General features: G+C 55.6%; 1 protein-coding gene across 6 annotated transcripts in view; it reads left to right on the plus strand.

The window, feature by feature from the left end:
- Positions 1-18,538, plus strand: part of LOC116944866 (tenascin-R-like) — a 113,017-nt gene that overhangs the window by 87,643 nt on the left and 6,836 nt on the right. For 2 of the 6 annotated variants that reach the window (XM_032958705.2, XM_032958706.2), the window contains exons 9-23: positions 4,822-5,088; positions 5,639-5,833; positions 6,275-6,364; positions 7,306-7,569; positions 8,669-8,968; positions 10,874-11,215; positions 12,762-12,884; positions 13,300-13,446; positions 13,744-13,866; positions 14,794-14,949; positions 15,605-15,727; positions 15,832-15,975; positions 16,660-16,790; positions 17,386-17,518; positions 17,930-18,081. In XM_032958705.2, coding sequence (XP_032814596.2) covers positions 4,822-5,088; positions 5,639-5,833; positions 6,275-6,364; positions 7,306-7,569; positions 8,669-8,968; positions 10,874-11,215; positions 12,762-12,884; positions 13,300-13,446; positions 13,744-13,866; positions 14,794-14,949; positions 15,605-15,727; positions 15,832-15,975; positions 16,660-16,790; positions 17,386-17,518; positions 17,930-18,081 — 2,690 coding nt within the window. The remainder of the gene's footprint in view (positions 1-4,821; positions 5,089-5,638; positions 5,834-6,274; positions 6,365-7,305; positions 7,570-8,668; positions 8,969-10,873; positions 11,216-12,761; positions 12,885-13,299; positions 13,447-13,743; positions 13,867-14,793; positions 14,950-15,604; positions 15,728-15,831; positions 15,976-16,659; positions 16,791-17,385; positions 17,519-17,929; positions 18,082-18,538) is intronic. The other 4 variants (XM_076068823.1, XM_032958708.2, XM_032958707.2 and 1 more) reach the window with 4 other exon arrangements.

The raw sequence follows: 18,538 nt of genomic DNA on the forward strand, positions 1-18,538 counted from the left end.
GTGTCTCACCAGGGGGGTACATCAGTGTGCAGTCCTTGATGAACCAAGTCTTCAATGATTGAGATGGTGTCAGGTACTGGAACTTTGGTGAATAAGGAAACCACATCAAAACTGACAAGCAGGTCGTCTGGGGACAGGGAAATGCCCTTGATTGTCGATACGAGGTGAGTAGAGTTTAGTACCGCAGAGGTGGTTTTTCCAGTAAAAGGTCGCAGGATATCAGACAGAAAACGAGCTAGTTTGTAAGTGGGGGAGTTGATAGTGGAGACGATGGGACGAAGGGGTGTATCTTCTTTATGTATCTTTGGAAGGCCATATAATCTTGGTGGTCTGGCTGCAGAAGGTTTCAACGAGAACTACTCTTTGGTTTTTTAGGTAAAGTCACGTATAAATAAGAAATAATAAAGTAACATAATAGCGTACGACGTTTCGGTTGCAACACAAGCAGCCATCATCAGTAACAGAAGAGCTAAATGTACGAGAGAGGGGAAACACATAACCTCAGATGTATATACAGACACCTAAGTAGGGGGAACTAACACAGATACAACAGGGGACACAGAGAGAGAAGCATACCAGACAAACAGGGTTTAGCAAAATTTTGTAAACCATATAAAGCAATACAGACGGTCAGTCAAAACACAATTAACGCATAATCCGGTTGATCACGCTATTTAAAAGATTGCTAAATTGCAAGTTAAGTATGAACTTCAAAATACAGACCGCACACACACAGACATCCAAGTAGAGCGCACCAGCACAGAGACAAGCACACAGTGAAGTCGCCTTAAATAGGCAGAGAAGGTAAGGCTGAGAGACAATGGGACAAAATTAGCATGAGGTATCATGGAGCAAAGTGGGGCGCGGCAGCACCCACTCAGAAGCAACAAGGCCCACACACAGGCAGAGACAGCACAGAGACACAAATCCAAGCCAAGACACAAAGGCAGACACACAAGCAGAGACAACACAAAGACACAGACCTCATACCTCCCCGAAGAGGTGGTTCAGACTTGATTTGAAGCTTTCGTGACTGCAGGAATTACTCTTTGTTTCGGTAAAGTCACGTAGAAATAAGAAATAATAAAATAACATAATAGCGTAATTTCTGCAGTCACGAAAGCTTCAAATCAAGTCTGAACCACCTCTTCGGGGAGGTATGAGGTCTGTGTCTTTGTGTTGTCTCTGCTTGTGTATCTGCCTTTGTGTCTTGGCTTGGATTTGTGTCTCTGTGCTGTCTCTGCCTGTGTGTGGGCCTTGGTGCTTCCGAGTGGGTGCTGCTGTGCCCCACTTTGCTCCATGCATACCTCATGCTAATTTTGTCCCATTGTCTCTCAGCTTTACCTTCTCTGTCTATTTAAGGCGACTTCACTGTGTGCTTGTCTCTGTGCTGGTTCGCTCTACTTGGATGTCTGTGTGTGTGTGTGCGGTCTGTATTTTGAGTTTCATACTTAACTTGCAATTTAGCAATCTTTGAAATAGCGTGATCAACCGGACTATGCGTTAATTGTGTTTTGACCGACCGTCTGTATTGCTTTATATGGTTTACAAAATTTTGCTAAACCCTGTTTGTCTGGTATGCTTCTCTCTCTGTGTCCCCTGTTGTATATGTGTTAGTTCCCCCTACTTGGGTGTCTGTATATACATCTGAGGTTATGTGTTTCCCCTCACTCGTAAATTTAGCTCTTCTGTACCTGATGATGGCTGCTTGTGTTACAACCGAAACGTCGTTCGCTATTATGTTATTTTATTATTTCTTATTTATACGTGACTTTACCGAAAAAAACAAAGAGTTATTCCTGCAGTCACAAAAGCTTCAAATCAAGTTTCAGCGATAACTGTTTGGTTTGATCAATTAATGCTGTTGAATCAGAAATTATTTTGTTGGTTTTGAGTAGTTCCTGAATTTTATTGCTGTATTCTATTTTGTCCATGACAGTGGCATTGCCCTTGTCGGCTGAGAGGATGACAATGTCATCTCTCACCAGAACAGTTCTTTAACGAAGCTGCATGGATTGTGTGCTCTCCCTTGCAGAAGCAATTGCTGCCTTAATGAGCTCTCAACCGACTAAAGTACAGTTGCAGATGTCGTATGTATGTATTATGCATACGCATGAATGTATGTATATGTGTGGGAATGCACACACCCATACATACATAGGGAGCAGTGGCACAGTAGTTAGCGCACTGCGCTACAAACCCAGTGACCTGAATTTGATTTCTCCTCACGACCAATAGCAGTGGACTGGTCCTGGCCTCCCTGGTGTGGTGTGTAAAAATCAGAAATGGGGAGACAAAGGCGGCCGGCAATGGCGTTGGCCACCCCCTCTGTGTCCTGTGCCGGCCTTCATAGGTGCTTGCTTAACAGCACTTGGCCTAACAGTCTGTTGGAGGTTATACGGGGGATCTTTATCTTTGGCTTTGTTTGCATGTGCCGCACTGGTGGAAAAAGCACCGATGATGGAGCATCTGCCATTGCATGCCAGTTGCTTTTTTGTCAATTTGTGGTGACTGTGTGTGAGAGTATGTGGGCCTCCGTGCGAGTCTCCGGGTCTCAATGTGAGGGGGGACACTGCCAGCACATTCCAGTTTCTCACACGGATCCACCTGCGTGACGGGAAAACCGCGTGGCATCCCCAAACGAAGGCAGCAATCAGCCACTGGCGGCTACCCACATTTACCCACGCACTACCCACGCACTACCCACACACTACCCACGCACTACCCACATTTACCCACATTTACCCCCGCACTACCCACGCACTACCCACATTTACCCACGCACTACCCACGTACTACCCCCGCACTACCCATGCACTACCCACATTTACCATCGCACTACCCACGCACTACCCCACATTTACCCTCGCCGCAAGCGACCCGGGCCAGTGAACTGACCGAAGCTTCACACCCATCTTGCCGCGGTGTTGAGAGAGGCGATGTCAGACGTCAGGTAAATCATCTTTCCCACAGGTTTTCCATCTCTTTGATAGATAAATCAGGAATCTAGCCCGGCAACCGGAGGGTGAGGGGGGGGGAAGAGGTCATAGAAGTACAATAAACTAGAAAAAAACAAAGATGACCTCGATTCACCGCCGGCTTTCATCTTCCACCTAAACACGAGACGAGCGGCGTTCACCTCCGCTCGCTCGCTCGCTCGCACCTGCGACGCCATGAATCACCTGCGCGCCCTGGAATGCGATCACGATACGAGCCGTTGATGTCTTTTTTTCCATCATCCGACACATCAGGCGGATGATGGACCCCGGCCCGCCCGCCCGCCCGCAAACTTTTCCGTCTCTCATCAACTTTTCGGCAGCGCTCGCGTGCCGTGCAACGGCGAGCCTTCTTCAGTCACGATAACAACGGTGCCGTGACAGCGATGGGACTTTTTCAGAATTCTCCGACTTTTTCCACCCCCGCTAACTCCCACTCGCTCCAGCTTACGAGGCGATTCAGAAGAAAAAAAACGACCTCGCGATGCGTGCAAAGCTGAAAACGAATCATAACGCGCACAAAGATGTGTCCCTTTAAAAGAAACAATACCATGAATCCCAGCATGCTTTTGCACGTCTAGACGGCGTCACCATTCCTGTGCATGTTCCACGCACATCCTTGGACCGTCCACCAGTTCGCAAGAACAAACTGGGACGCTTTTGTCGTCGTTGTTTTAAATACCAGCATGCTTTGCACGTCTCGATGCCGCCACCATTCTTGCGGACGTTCTGAACACAACTTAGCGGTGGCCATCACAAGGCTGCAAATGACAGCCGAGATTCCGACCATGTCCTAGCTGCCGAGGTCACCTTTTTTTTTTATTTCGCGTACGTGTTATCACAGTCGGCTTGAGCTGTTCTACTGCTTTGTCAATGACTTGTAATGTATACTGCTCATGATACGTATGCATCTATGCCAGTCTGTGCTTTAAAAAAAAAGTAAATATAACTAACGGCCGTGAATTCTCTCTGTGTTCAAACTCCCACTCTTACCTGCAAACCTGAATCCCCATTTCCTGCCCTCCATTGTTCCCACTCACACCTCCACCTGCTCCGAGTCTTGCATCGGCTCCCTTGCCCCGAGCTGCTCGTGCTCGCGTTCGCTTTTGCCGCTACCCGCCTGGAAAATGATCGCGATCCCCCTCCCCCATGCTTGGTAAACAAACTTCACCGATAAACAACAAACTCCACCGGTAAATAAACTCAATTGGTAAACAAATTCCACCGGTAAATAAAACTCCACCGTGGCGCGCGCTCCCTGCCGGTCCTGATTCCCGTTTCTCCTCCGTGCTACTGCCTCGCTCCGCGTCCATCCCAAGCGACGCTCCCCCCCACACGTGTAATCATCGCGTCAAAATCCCCTTCCGTTGCCTCTGCGAGCCCTTTCATCTCCTCTCGCCGCATTCCACACCTGACAATCGCCGTCCATTTTGAAACCCTACCCAATTCCACGGGACCCCCTTTGTTGCGTCGATCCTCTGAATCCCACCTCAATCCTCAAAAACCATCGTGTGTCTCTCCTTCAGAGACAAAAATCCCACGCCGAACATCCCACCCTTACACATCCATCATTAATTTTCCCTTCCGATCCCAGCCGTTCCTCAATCCCCTCTCTGAAACAAAAATCCCCAAAACATTGATCCTTTCTCCACCCCAAAAATTCCACCCTTATCCAAATCTCTCCCACCGCTGGCCTCCTCCCCATTTCCAATCCTGATCCTCATCCCGATCCCGGTCCTGATCCTCACCCCCTCCCCCCCCCCCCGATCCCAATTCCCGATCCTGATTTTAACCCCGCCGCTGACTCGATGCACGGACGCGTCAGCGATCGACGGCCCTCGCGCCTTCGAGGTGCGCGAGGTGACCGACTCGTACGCGCACCTGTCGTGGGAGCGGAGCCGCGCGCGCGTCACCAGCCTGCGCCTCTCGTACCGCACGACGGGCGACGCGCGACCCACCGAACTGGGCCTGCGGCCCACGGCCACCGAGTACACGCTGCAGGGCCTGCGGCCCGGCCGCCTCTACCACGCGATGCTGCGTGCGGAGCGTGGCCTCGCGCATAGCGGCGCCTTGCACGCCAGCTTCACCACAGGTCGGTGCGCGCGGACCACGGACGGACAGATACGGACGGATGGATACGGATGGACAGACTGATGGATAGACGGACAAATGGACGGTCAGATGGGTCAACTGATGGATTGATGAACGACCGGACAGACAGATCAACCGATGGTGGACGGTAAGGACTGACCGACGCATGGACCGACGGATTGATCGACTGATGTGGCTGTTGCCGAGCATTTGATTTTTCACAAATATTTTGTGGGGAAATAAAACGTGAGAAACAATGAGCACCCTCTAGTTGACGGTTAGTGCCGCTACGATGCTGCCAGTCGTAGGCCTCACGTGGCCACGAAATGAAAAAGAACGAAGTCGCGGGGCGAATTAAACGCTGCGCACGGTCTGCTACGTACGGCGCGAATGAAGTTCAACATGCATGGACACATATACAAGTCTCGGGGCGAATGAAACGGAGTTGCGGCTCGCTCATGGCTCACGCGCCGTAGGTTCCCTGCCCCGTGCTCCCGGAAATTACTTGTGACGGCACCCCCCCGGCTCCCCCCCCCCCGCTCTGTCCCCAGCGCTGGACGCGCCGCGGAACCTGAGGGCGAGCCACCAGGGCGAGAGCGGCGGCGGCCTGCTGCTCGAGTGGGAGAACAGCCGGGCCCAGGTGGACGGCTACCGCGTCGTGTTCGCCCCCATCGCCGGCGGCCCCCACGGAAGCGTCAACGTCACCCACCAGGGGCCCGACCTCACCTCCGCCGTCACCATCACCGGTGCGCGCCGACGCCCCGGCCCGCGTGCCGTACCGGGGAGGCCTTCGTTGGCGACGCCTACAGCGTCCGCAGCGAGCCTCGACCATTTCAGGATCGACATTTGGGTCGGGGCCCCCCGTGACGATCTGGCCCAGGGGTCGGCAACCTGCGGCTCCAAAGCCGCGTGCGGGGAGCTCTTTGGCTTCCCCCCTGTGGGGCTCTTTGGCTGCCGCCCTTGCGGGCAACCGTTTAAAAAAAATAACGAAAATTATTTAACGTAAACAGAATTTATTAAACATGCAAGGGGATGGGTAACTATAGAATGTCTCGGTGACGTCAAAATGTAACAAGTAAAACTGCATTGTCAAACTGCATTGTGTAATAGTGAGTGTAACTACTGTGACTCTGAGTGTAATGCTTCACGACTGAGTGTCACTGCTGTGAATGTGAATGAGCGTACAGATCTGATGCCCGGGACAGAGTATGGCGTCGGGGTGACTGCATACAGGGGCGACATTCAGAGCAAACCCTCGACCATCAACACCCGCACAGGTGGGGGGGGCACTCACACCATCCTCCCATGACCCGCTCCCCCCACCGTGGTCTCTCAGGAGGGCCCACCAACCCCCCCCCCCGCCCTCTGATACGAGTTGCCGTGGGCTGTAATCCAGCGCCATGCCATGGAGGCTAGGGTTGTGTGGGTCGGACAAACTCCAGAAACTCTTCCCGAGGGCATCGATGTCCTCATCGCCTGGCTTGCCCGTGTGCGGCAGGTGGGACGCATTCCGTTTAGTATGGGGATGGAGCGTTGTCTGCCTCGCCCGCGTGGATCATCTACGGGCACTTTGGTTTCCTCCCACGTGTGCAATGCGCCCGTCAGTGGTCGCCCTTGCAAAAGAGGCACGTGTGTATGTTGAACTTCTTTCGCAAAGTACGTAGCCAACCACAACAAACTAAACACAAAAAAGAGTTTCTGAAGAAAGGAGTTTTCAGATGCTGTTTCGTCTCCTGGTTAAATGATGGGCATGATAATGGATTCGTCAATGATTTCTGGGTTCGGCCACTCAATGCATTTGGTGAAAACAAAAATCTATTTTCGAATCGTAATAATTGGCTGTGAAAAGGCAACTGTTAAGTTTAATTATTTTTGGAGGTGGCCCAGCAACTCAGCGGTGGGAGGAACCTCAGGTTAAGCTGCCAGGCCATGAGCCGGCCCCAACAGTTGCCCAAGCCCTGCGTTTTACGATGTTTTCAGCCAATTAATGAGTGTTTAGATATACGTGCGGGAGGAAACCGGGCCACATGTAGAAAACCCACGCGTGCAAGGGGGCAACGCTCTATCCCATACTGGTGAGCCAGGGTAGTACGGTGCCCACTGGATGGGTTTTCACAAGAATTCCTAGAGGTGATCCACCAACCTTGCCACTGCCGCCTCCACAGCGCGTAGCCACCGCCGCCCGGCTGACCCTCGACCTTTGCGCGCGTCGTTGCAGAGATGGACAGCCCGCTGAACCTGCACGTGACGAACGCGTGGGACACGGGCCTCACCGTGCGATGGGACCCGTGCCGGGCGCGCGTCGACCGCTACGCCATCATGCACATCTCGGGCACGGGCGCCATCGGCGAGCTGGCCGTCCCGGGCTCCGAAACGTCGGCCAACCTGACAGGCCTCCGCCCGGCGACCGAGTACACCGTGGTGCTGCAGGCCGAGAGCGGCCTCGAGAAGAGCCGGCCCGCGACGCTGTCGGCGAACACAGGTGATGGCGAGACGCGCGGAACGATGCGGAACGGCGCGGAGCGGCACGGCGGAGCAGCTTTCCGTGAAGGCAGCGGTCGCCCGCTCAGCCTTAAGGGCCCGCGGTCGGTTGGGAACAATATCTTTCGTGCCGTTGTTTCCTGTAGTTTGCGACGTAGGTCAGTGTTGAACCGTCGAGGGAATTCTCTCCTCAAGGAATTGTTTGCAATCGATCAGAGCGCTTACTTTGTACATACGTGCGTTTGTACATTTATCTTCTTTCACACCGTGCGTAGCTAACCACGCTGATCGGAGGTGCGGGGGAAGAAACTTGTCACGTGATGTTATCAAGAGCAGATCCCCGGACTGCCCTGGGATGAAACTTAGGCCCTGTTAAAAGGCCTTGGTCAGGGTCGTAAAGAGTGTGTCGCCGGTGGGACAATTTGCCTCGGGTCCAGAGATACCCAACATTGTCTGCACTGCCTCCTAGAGACACCGTCTTGTAATAGCAACCTCTCATACACTCGATGGGTTTGCAATTGAAATTCGGAGCAGTGAATTGCCTTGACACGGTAAATGCATCTTGACGTTATTTAGCTTATTTTCTCATGAAGGAGTACATATTTGTCCTAATCCTGAGTGAGATAAAAAAAAGTATTTCCATTTAATTAAAGGCCTTTAAGTTTTTTTTTTACTCAATTAGGCAGCCACTTATTCAAGCAACACAATCCCGCCGCAGCTCAGGAGAAGCCCCGGTCGTTTTTTCCACTGCAGAAGCCGAGCCGTGCTGCTAACAACGCGCACAACGAACACGTCGGGACAGGTGTAAGTGACCCAGTGAGGGTGCCACCTCCTCACGCTGCTACCGCTTTACGTCAAACGCAGTGAACTTCGTTGCTGGGCCTGGCCCTGGCCCTGCTTGGCCCCCGAGCCAGATTCAGATGTCTCACGAGGCCAGCGAACCACGGTTTGATCCCGGCTCGTTGGAAAAGAACAAACAAACAAACCCCGTACCGCTATGGCCGCCGCGCTGGCTCGGCTCAGATGTAACCGGTGGAACAGAGGTGCGGCGAGGCGGTTACTGATCAAGCGTGGCTCGCGCCCTTGTCGCGCCGCGCCAGGCTTCCGCCCCGTGCAGACGCTGCACTTTTCCGACGTGAGCTCTAGCGGCTTCCGCGTTGCCTGGGAACCGCCCGCCGTGCCGGTCGACGCCTTCGTGCTGCGGGTGTCGGAGGCGGCGCCGGGCCCCGGGGAGGGCCCCGGGGAGGGCCCCGGGGAGGGCCCGCGGGTGGTCACCATCGACGGCGGGCAGAGCGACGCGCTCGTCTCGGGCCTGCTGCCCGAGCGGCGCTACGACGTGTCGCTGGTGGCCGTGAAGGGAATGAGCACGGGAGAGGCCGTGCTGGGAGACGTGGCCACAGGTACCCGGCGTGGGCCTACCTGTGCCGGAGCGCGGTTTCTTTGAAGCGTGCGGGGGTCCCAGCGGACGCCAGAAGCGAAAAGCGAAAGGAGGGTGGAAGGGGACTCATCGTAGTGAAGGAGCCGGAGGTGGGGTTAGCGGTACGGTGAGGGTCATGGAAGGTTAGTACTCGTGGTGTGGGTTGGCTAAGTTGGTTTAGGCGAGGAATAGTGGGAGGGCGAGTACTAGTGGTCGGTGGGATAATTGGTTTTAGTCAAGGTTAGTGGTATGGATAATACTAGTTGGTTGGGTGGATAGTGTTAGTAGTACTGTCTGGATGGTCAGTTAGGGTCAGAGTTAGTAGTATAGCCAGTAGTAGCTGGTTGGTAATTTAGGGTCAGGGTTAGCTGTCTTGCTAGTAGTCGTGGATGTTTGGTAAGTTAGGGTCAGGGTTAGCGGTATAGCTAATAGTAGTGCCTAGTTAGCTATTATTCTGGGTTGGGAGTAGGACCAGCCTTTGGTTGGATAGTTCGCTCCACCCAGCCCACGCTGCTGTCCTCTCCTCCTCCACCTCCTCCCCATCGACAACAAATGTCCCTTCCAGTCTTTGGCCACTTTCGACTCCTGGTGTTCACAGCGTCCCACCGTCGTGTTTGAAGGAAGACGCAACCCAAAACCCGACAGCCCTTGATTCTGATGTCGCTGCATCCGTTCACAACGCCAGGGACGGAGTGGGGGGAATCCTTAGAGAGCCACCCAGAGCCACGTCCGCCACAGCTGTGGTGACGCTCGTGAAAGTCAGGTCTCCGTGACCCCCGATAAAAATTTTGTTTATTTCACTCCCAAAACTTCCCAGCTCGCGTAAGACAAACTGGGGGCACGCGGTCAGAGAGCCGTCAGCACCTGGGCCCTCTGGATTTTATTTTGGTTGCGTCTCCCGTCAGCGTGGACACTGACTCGCATGCGGCAAAGGTCAGGTTGGTTGTGCATTGTAATCTTCTTGGTCAGTGTTTCTCAACTCCAGACTCCACCCCCACCCCACTACGTAACACGGTACAACTTTCCGTGATTGCCGTCCTTCAACTGCGTGCAGTGCGCAGTGGCTTAACCTGTATGTGAAAGTCCGGTCCGTGGAGCGGGGTTCGTCGGAGCTGGAGTCGAGAAGCGCTCACGTAATTGAACGGTTCTTTGCATGCACAGCGCTTACAATGTGCGTGCACGTGCGCGGACAACGTCCCGTGCGTATGGAGAATGTGCATCCATCGTTCAGTAAGGCAAGAAGAAACAACAGAAACAACATCCGTAACACCGTTGCATGGAGGATAACCGCAGCACCCTCCCGGCGCGAGCTACCCGCGACGGGACCGTCGTGACGCGCGGGCTTTCTCGACCAAATGTCGTCGTCAGGTTCCGTCGGGAAACATTGCGTGTCGTACACCCTCCGCCACCTGACGCCAGCCTGTTAATCAACTTGCCACGTGGTGAGCAAACGTGCGTCGGGCGGAGGTGGGAGGACGAGACTTTTACATTCACGCGAGCAGAAAAAAACGTTATCATGAATCACATTGGTCGCGAAAGCCTACGTGTTCAATCTATATATATAGCGTGTGATGCATGTTCAACTCATTTCATACCGTACGCAGCCAATCGTGCTAGGCTCAGCCGTAGTAGGTATAAATGTTTATTACCCACAAATTCCCCGCAACAATGACCAATTAGTTCTCATTCAATTAGTCTACGAATGGCTTGGCGTGCGAAGGTCGCGAGTCGACCCCAGCCCTTAATCCCGCTGTGGTTGATCAAAAAAAACTGAGCGATCGCTTAAAAGCGGCGATCGCCTCTGTGGCACCGAGCCCGGGCAAACGCGACGGGCTGCACCTCCCACGATCGTCGGCCTCTGCCGCTCTTTCCCCCCCCCCCCGCGCAGTTTCGGACGCGCTGCAGGGGACATTGCAGGCATATGACGTGACGTCTGACAGCCTTAAGATAACGTGGCCAGCCCAGGAACCGAGGCCCGACAATTACCACATCAAGTACCGGCCCATCGGGAGAACTGCCGGCGCCGCCGGTGGCGGTGCCGGCGGCAGAGGAGGAGGAAGAGGACCCTCCAAGGACATCCCCGGCAAGTCGTGGAGCCTCCTGGCGCCGGCCTCGGCGACCCGTGCCAAGCTGACGGGCCTGCAGCCCGGCACGCGATACGAAATAGCGTTGCACGGCGTGCGCGGCTCACAGCTCACGAAGCCCCTCGAGGTTGTGGCTCGGACTTCAGGTAACCGGGCCGACGTGGAGCGCATGCCCAAGTCCGACCGCGAAATCGCCCGCCCGCCTGCCCGACCCGCCTGCCCGCCTGCTGCCTGCTGACTGCTGCCTGCCAGTCAGCCGGCCCCATCAGCTGAGAACGCCTGTTTCTCTCCGTCTCTCTCTGCCTTGCGTGCTTTTCTTCCGTTCTTCCATCCCGGGCTCGGATCGGTGCATCGGCAGGGCGGGGGCTTGCGTAGTGCGCTGTGCGTGAGTGGCTGCGTGACATCTTTCAGCTAAAGCTGCCATTCATCGACGACATCACCGTCGTCGTCGCCATCATCGCCAACAACGATGAATGCTAACGCATTGGGACGATTCCGAGGTGGGGGGGGGGGGGTGGACTAGAGTTGCCACCTTAAGGTACAAAACCAACCGGGAGACATCATCCCTGGAGGAAGAAGAAGAAGAAGGATGTCTCGCAATGCAGGACGAGTGGAGAACCGCGTGTGAACAGTGGTGCAGGATTATGATGATGATGATTATTATTATTCCGCAGCTGACACAAAAAAACCCGACGATTTTTAACGTCCTTTAGGAACACTCGGATATTTCCAAGGGCAGCTGCCACCTTAAAGAGGAGGACGATCCTGTGAAAAACGGGACAGGTGGCAACTCTAGTTGTGACGTGACTGAAATCTTGGTCTCTTGAGAATGGCTTGGGTTCGTCTGTTTGAATAATTCTCTGTTTTTCTTTTCTGTTCTCAGCATGGTTTGCATTGCCTGTCTGGGACTCGTCTGGGTTTTTATTTTGATTAACTTTGCTCACCATCCAACCACCGCCGCTGCCTTGTTCATCGCATCGCAAATGCCGCGTTCATTTTCATATTTTTTCTTGTGTGCAGTGTGTGGTTACCCGAGCGTGCACACTCGGGTTTTGTGCCCCGAGATTTGTCTTGAGGTTTTTTATTTTGAACAAAACGAAAAAAAATAAAGAAACCATTGGTTGTAGTCGAGTGGGGTGGGGGGGGCTTCATTTGCCACGGGACATTTCCCAGCTTGTTGGTAGGCTGTAGGCGAGGGAATAGGCCGCGACTTGTAGCCACAGCCAGGGCGAGAGGTACGGTGGATGTGGAGACATCTCAGCGTCACGATGTGTGCTCGGGGTGGTAAAGGCGCAGAGAGCGAACGGGTCTCGATCTGCCGGGTTTGGAAGTTCGAATCCAGTTTGGGGGTTGGCGCAGCCCATCATTCTTCCATGATCGGTCAAAGAATTACCACTTTTGTTGGCAAATCAGCAGTCGCCATAGAAATGTGAAAATTCCACCACTGACTTTCTTTTCGGTATTACCAGTTGCACATTACCTACTGCATTTTTGGATAGAAAGAAATACGCTTGTTCGACTTAGAGAGAGGGACACGTGTCCATATGCATGGTGGACTGTCCCATATATCAGCTACTGCCTGTATATACAATCTGCTAAACAATGCTTATTTGACTCTATCCATTCCGATCCTGTTCACCGTCCCCTCCCTCCCCGCTGTCAAATGCCCCGTCACCTCCTCCCCTCCCGTAGCCCTGAACCCGCCGATGAAGCTCTCCTTCTCGAATGTGACCCAGACGAGCGTCACGGTGAGGTGGGCTGCCAGGGAGCCCACCCCCAGCTCCTACCAGCTGTCCTACGAGCTCGCGGGCGGAGGTGAGTCGGCCAACGCCGGCAGGTGAACGCCGCAGTTGGTGCAACCCTCGTGACTGCTGCCTCCATGGCGCTGGATTACAGGCAGCCACGTGCAGCGGCGAAGCCGCCACCGTCATCACCGCCGCCACCACCACCGCCAGCACTACCACCACGACCGCCACCACCGCCGTCGCCACTGCCACCACCGCCACCACCGCCACCACCGCCGCCACCACCGCCGCCACCACCGCCACCACCGACGCCACCACCACCACCACCGCCACCCCTGCCACCACCGCCACCACCACCACCGCCGCCACTGCCGCCACCACTGGCATACAGCAAGATAATTCCTTGTAACGCTCTGACAACGACGATGATTGGAACACAGCGAGCCTGCTCATTGTGTCGCTTACGCCGCCCCTGTCCCCCGTAGATGGGGATCGTGAGATGGTGTCGCTGGCGGGCGGCGTGACGGAGTACACGCTGCAGGACCTCACACCGGGCACGGAGTACACGGTGGGGCTCGCCTACCTCCCCGACCCCGACAACAACGACGCCTCCACGGGGAGCGTCACCACCGGTAGCGGCGCAAAACGGAGCACCGGGTCCCCCCTCCCCCCCACGGCCACGTAAGCGTCGGGATGGCCCGAGAGGGCTGAGCCCCCACCAGCCCACGCTGCTTCTGGGAGGTGGCGGTGGACGATTGAATGAATAACGAACGAATGAATCTGACATTTCAGAGTTTTTGCTGTCTGCTCGGTTTGTGCTTTCCCCCTCCTTTCCCCCCCCCCCCCCACCTCCCCCCCCCCCCCGTGCCAACTCGCCCACGCTCCACCCACTCCATCCTCTCTCTCTCACGCCACCGCCGCGACCCCAGTGCTGGACAGCCCCGTGGCGCTGCTCGCCGTGAACGTGGAGGCTTCTGAGGCGCTGCTGGTGTGGCGTCCGGGCCGGGCGCCCATCGACTCCTACATCGTCACGTACTCCACGAGCGGCCACCGTGAGCTCGGCCGTTGAGTGCGACTTGGGGGGGTGGTCAGGGGAAGTCGGGGTGTTGGGGGGCTGGGCCAGGTTTGGTTGGGGGTCACACCAATGTCTTCTGGGAGGGGGGGGGGGGGGTGTGGGGGAGTTTACCAGATGCGCCGCATTTCCCGCAATGGAAAATAAGTAGAATATTGTACCGCATCGCGATCCCGCTTCATAATTCAATGAGAGTCCTGCAGCGGTTGCGAGATGTTAACTACCTCGCCTCGTATACAGGAGGCAGAGAAGTTCGATCCCGACCCTGATGCCTGTAGATTTGGAATTTGCATGTTCTCCCTGTGGTTGTGTGGATTTTTTTCCGGATCCTCCGTTTTCTTCCGGTTTTCCCCCTCCAGATTTAGAATCGACATGTGTTCAGAGTATTTGCCTGCTAGGAAATTCCACATGACAAGCCACTTCTTTGAGCTATCTATGTAGCTCAGTGTGCCTTACCTGGTAAAAAACATTTGTTTAGTTTCTATTTTACATAGCAATCTGTGGTTGCGCTGTACCGTATACAGGGCCACCACCGGTCCCAATGGAGACAAAACCCAGAGACATTTCTCAGTCGGCACCAGGTCTTTATGAACAATTGGAGAATCTGCTCCGAACGTTATCGCCTTTTCTCCCCCCCAAGTAAGTTAAGTGCTCAATCCGCTGCTGGTTGAAGACCTCTCCAAATGTGTCGGTCGTGGGAGTCGTTCGACCATACTTCACCACGCTGACCAGTGGCGGGTTTTGTTAACGTTTGGGCGTCCCCCGTCACACGGGTTCAAGCACGTCCCTCTCGTGGCCACGGCGAGGGATCAAACTCTTCATGGCGGCGCTCGTCAGCCCGCCGCACTTTAACCGCGTCGCCACCGCCCAACGACACGACCACGGTTCGCGCGTTCTGTTCCGGCAGCGGGCGGAGAGGAGGAGGTGGAAACTCTCAACGTTCCGGCCCCCGCCCTCGAGCAGCAGCTGACGGGGCTGCGTCCGGCGAGCACGTACCACGCGACGGTTCGCACCGTCAAGGGGGCCCTGGAAAGCCCGCCCAGGGCCACCACCTTCACCACGGGTGAGGAGCGCGAGGCCCCCCCCGGCAATCGGAGCCACCCTCACCCCCCTCCACCCCCACCGCCCGCCGCTCCACCCCCACCCACCCCTCTACTCCCCCCAACCCCTCCCCGCCGATCCTACATGGTGATGCCATATCCGGCCCAGCTGTAGAGCGAATAGCTCTCAGTCATAAGGTCGCGAGGTCAATCCCTGGTTGGGTGGGTTGACTCAGCCCGTCATCTTTCCAGGGTCGATGAAATGAGTACCACCATCGGGGGAAGGTAACAGCACTTGCGCTACGGATAGACTCGCCCACGGCCATATGAATGTGGAATTTCCACCGCTGGCTCAGCAGGGCTGTAAGCGGGAGATGAGCACCAAATGCCGTGACGCGAATTTGAGCGGCAGGAGCTTTATTGTGACTTTCTCCTGATGTCTTGATCGTCACTGTCATCCGTGCATGGGCAATGGGCGAAAAATACCCTTTGGGAGTACTTGAAGTAACTGTTCGTGTACGGTAAAATATTTGCCACCTGTATGTATGCACGTTGAACTTCTTTCGCACCGTACGTAGCCAACCGTGCTAATCAGAGGTGCACGGGGGGGGGGGGTGGGCGCTAATTGGAGGTGCAATAGAAGCGCTGTCAATGCCGTGTGACCGCCCTCTCGTGCAGCCTCGGGCTCCCCGCTGGCGGTGACCTTTGGCTTCGTGACGGAGAGCACGGTGGAGGTGAAGTGGCTGAGCCCGACCCCCGCGCCCGACTGGTTCATCGTCTCCTACGTGCCCACCAACGGGGGTGAGAGCGCCGTCGTCTCTTTGCCACCGCCCCTCCCCGCCCCCCTCCCCCCCGCGGCATGTTACGTTGACCCCTTGTTGACCCCGGCGTTGCTGCTGTGTCAGGCGAGGTGGAGAGCGTGACGGTGGCGGGCGCGCTGGTGAGCCACACGCTCACCGGGCTCTCCCCGGGCACCGAGTACGAGGTGAGCGTCGCGTCGCTGAGCGGCGCCGTCGAGAGCGAGCCCATCTCCTCCTCCGTCACCACCGGTACGTGCGTGTGTGCGCGTGTGCGTGTGCGCACGTGCGTGTGTCTGTGTGCGTGTGTGCATACGCTCGGGTGTGCATGTAAGTCAGTGCACGTGTGTACAGTGCAGCTTGCGTGCCCAAATTTCCCGAATTCGTAAAACGACCCACAAATTGCTAAATTGGGATAAGTCACCTTGTGCCGCTGGGGGATGCCCTTCCAATTGTGTTGAGATGAGACAAAGTCACTCTGAGCGGTCACGTTGCCTCCTCTTCTTCATCGGTCGTCCATTCACTAAGGAGGTGACCGCATCTGCTGTACTTCGGCAAAAGTGTTTCTCGCCAATAGGCCCCCATCGGAGAGCCGTACAGCATGACAGCTAAAAACCTACACGTTCCTAGCTCAGCCATCCTTGTGTTCACTTTTACTAACGCAGCACTAGCCGAATCTGTTATTCCCCCGCACCTCCGATTAGCACGGTTGGCTACGTACGGTGCAAAAGAAGCTCAACATACATAATTTACATAAATACGACCCCGTTCAGATCATCGTCAATGGTGTTGGCCGCAGCTTGCTAACCATTGCGCTGCCATTCCCCACCCGCCCCCCCCCCCCAATACACGCACACCCCCACACCCCCACTTTGCACCTCCTCGCCGTCCCCTCCGCGTGTCTGCTCCCCGGTCTCCGCCGCCCACCTCCTGCAGCGATCGACGCTCCGCGCGACCTGGCGGCCGTGGAGGTGGCCGGGCAGAGCGCGCTGCTCACGTGGCGCCCGTCGCTCGCCAACATCACGGGATACACGCTGAGGGTGCAGGGCCCCGATGGCGACATCACGGTGAGCGACGCCGCGCCTCCTCCTGCGCCGCACGCTCGGCTCACCGGAATAAAGTTATGTTTTTATAAACTGAACTATTTTCTGGTATTTTACCAGGTAAGGCCCACTGAGCTATGTGGCGCTTTTTCAGGAGCGACCATCCTGGCTATCACAAATGATAGCTCAACGAAGTGGCTTTATAGCAACCATATACGTGAAATGCCTGTGTTCATTCTAAATGTGGAGGGAAACACCGGAGAACCTGGAGAAAAATCCACGTGACCACGGGGAGAGAGAGACACGCAAACTCCCGAATATACAGCAGCAGCAGGCGTCAGGGTCGGGATCGAACCCACGACCTCCTTTATACCAGGCGAGGTAGTTAACATCTCCTAGCCACCACGGAACCCTCGTATCAGGCCACCTAACGTACCGTGTGGCTGTCCTCCATTCGCTTACAACTTGCCCCGTTGATCAACTTTCTCTCGTCGCGTCCGAGACGGGCGCCACCAGCGTGTTGACGCGGCCCAGCGGGATCACCTCTGTCGATCGTACCAGAGGCTCACGGTCCACGGTTGTGGGCTACACGGGCGACCTTCGTATCGTTTCCGTGCAGGAGCTGCAGGTGGACGCGGGGGCCTCGTCGCGGCATCTCGACGGCCTGACGAGGAGCACGCCCTACAGCGCTAGCCTGTACGCCCTGCGCGGGGACGAGCGAAGCGCCGCCGCCCTCGCCGACTTCACCACCGGTACCGGGCGCGTGTGTGCGTGTGCCTGGTGCTGGCCACCCACCCCCTTGGGTGCCGTGCGAGCCTTCATAGGTGCTGCTCGCTAACAGCACTTGCCCCTACAGCCTGTTAAGGCTACACGGGGGATCTTTGTCTTTGCGTGTAGGTATGTGCGGGGATCGGTAGCGTAGCGGTTAGCTCGCTTATCTGAACCGGTCCTGGGCCTCCCCGAGGTCGACTCAGTCTCAAATGAACACCTGGTGTGGTGTGTAAACTCCGTTACCAGGGAGACAAAGGTGGCCGGGTGTGGTGGTGCTGGCCACGCACCCCCTTGTGCGCCGTGCCAGTACTTACCCCCAAAAGACCGTCAAAGGCTATACGGGGGAGCTTTGTTGTGTCTGTATGTCTTGGCGTGCGTGTGTCCCACCACAGACGGGCGTCTGATCCAGAACCCCCAGGACTGCGCGGAGCAGTCGCTCAATGGCGAGACGGAGAGCCGCGTGTACACGGTGTACGTGCGCAACAACGAGTCGCAGCCGCTGCTCGTCTTCTGTGACATGAGCACGGACGGGGGCGGCTGGATTGTGAGTAATGGTCGCACACGCGCGTGTGTGCATGCGTGCGTGTGTGTGTGTCTGCGCGTATACACACGTGTATGCGCCCTATACATGTCGGCCCTAGCTAGGATTCGTAGCGCAAATTAACCAACAACATTTTTGGGTGGGAAAACAATATATATGAAAATGTTCCCCTTGTTATTATAGATGTGGAGTATGGATGTGTATTATAGTTGTGTAACTCCATTATTGCGCACAATGGTAGCGGCAATGTGTTTAGGAGCCAGATGCCAATGTCGAGGTTTGCTGGCCACGGCAGAGAGAGTTCGTGTCATTTTGCTGTTCCTCATCCTCCGTTGAAGCAGCGTAGGCTACAGTGGGTTTACTGTGCGGGCCATAGTTTGGCTTGCATGGCCATTCAAGAGACCATGATGAGTCTTATTTGCCAGAGTGACCTGGTTCACAAAATTGACAAAAGCAAAAA

This window comes from Petromyzon marinus, chromosome 22, assembly GCF_048934315.1.
Source record: "Petromyzon marinus isolate PM22_M1 ecotype Great Lakes invasive population chromosome 22, UKy_Petmar_22M1.pri1.0, whole genome shotgun sequence".
Taxonomy (NCBI): Eukaryota; Metazoa; Chordata; class Hyperoartia; order Petromyzontiformes; family Petromyzontidae; genus Petromyzon; species Petromyzon marinus.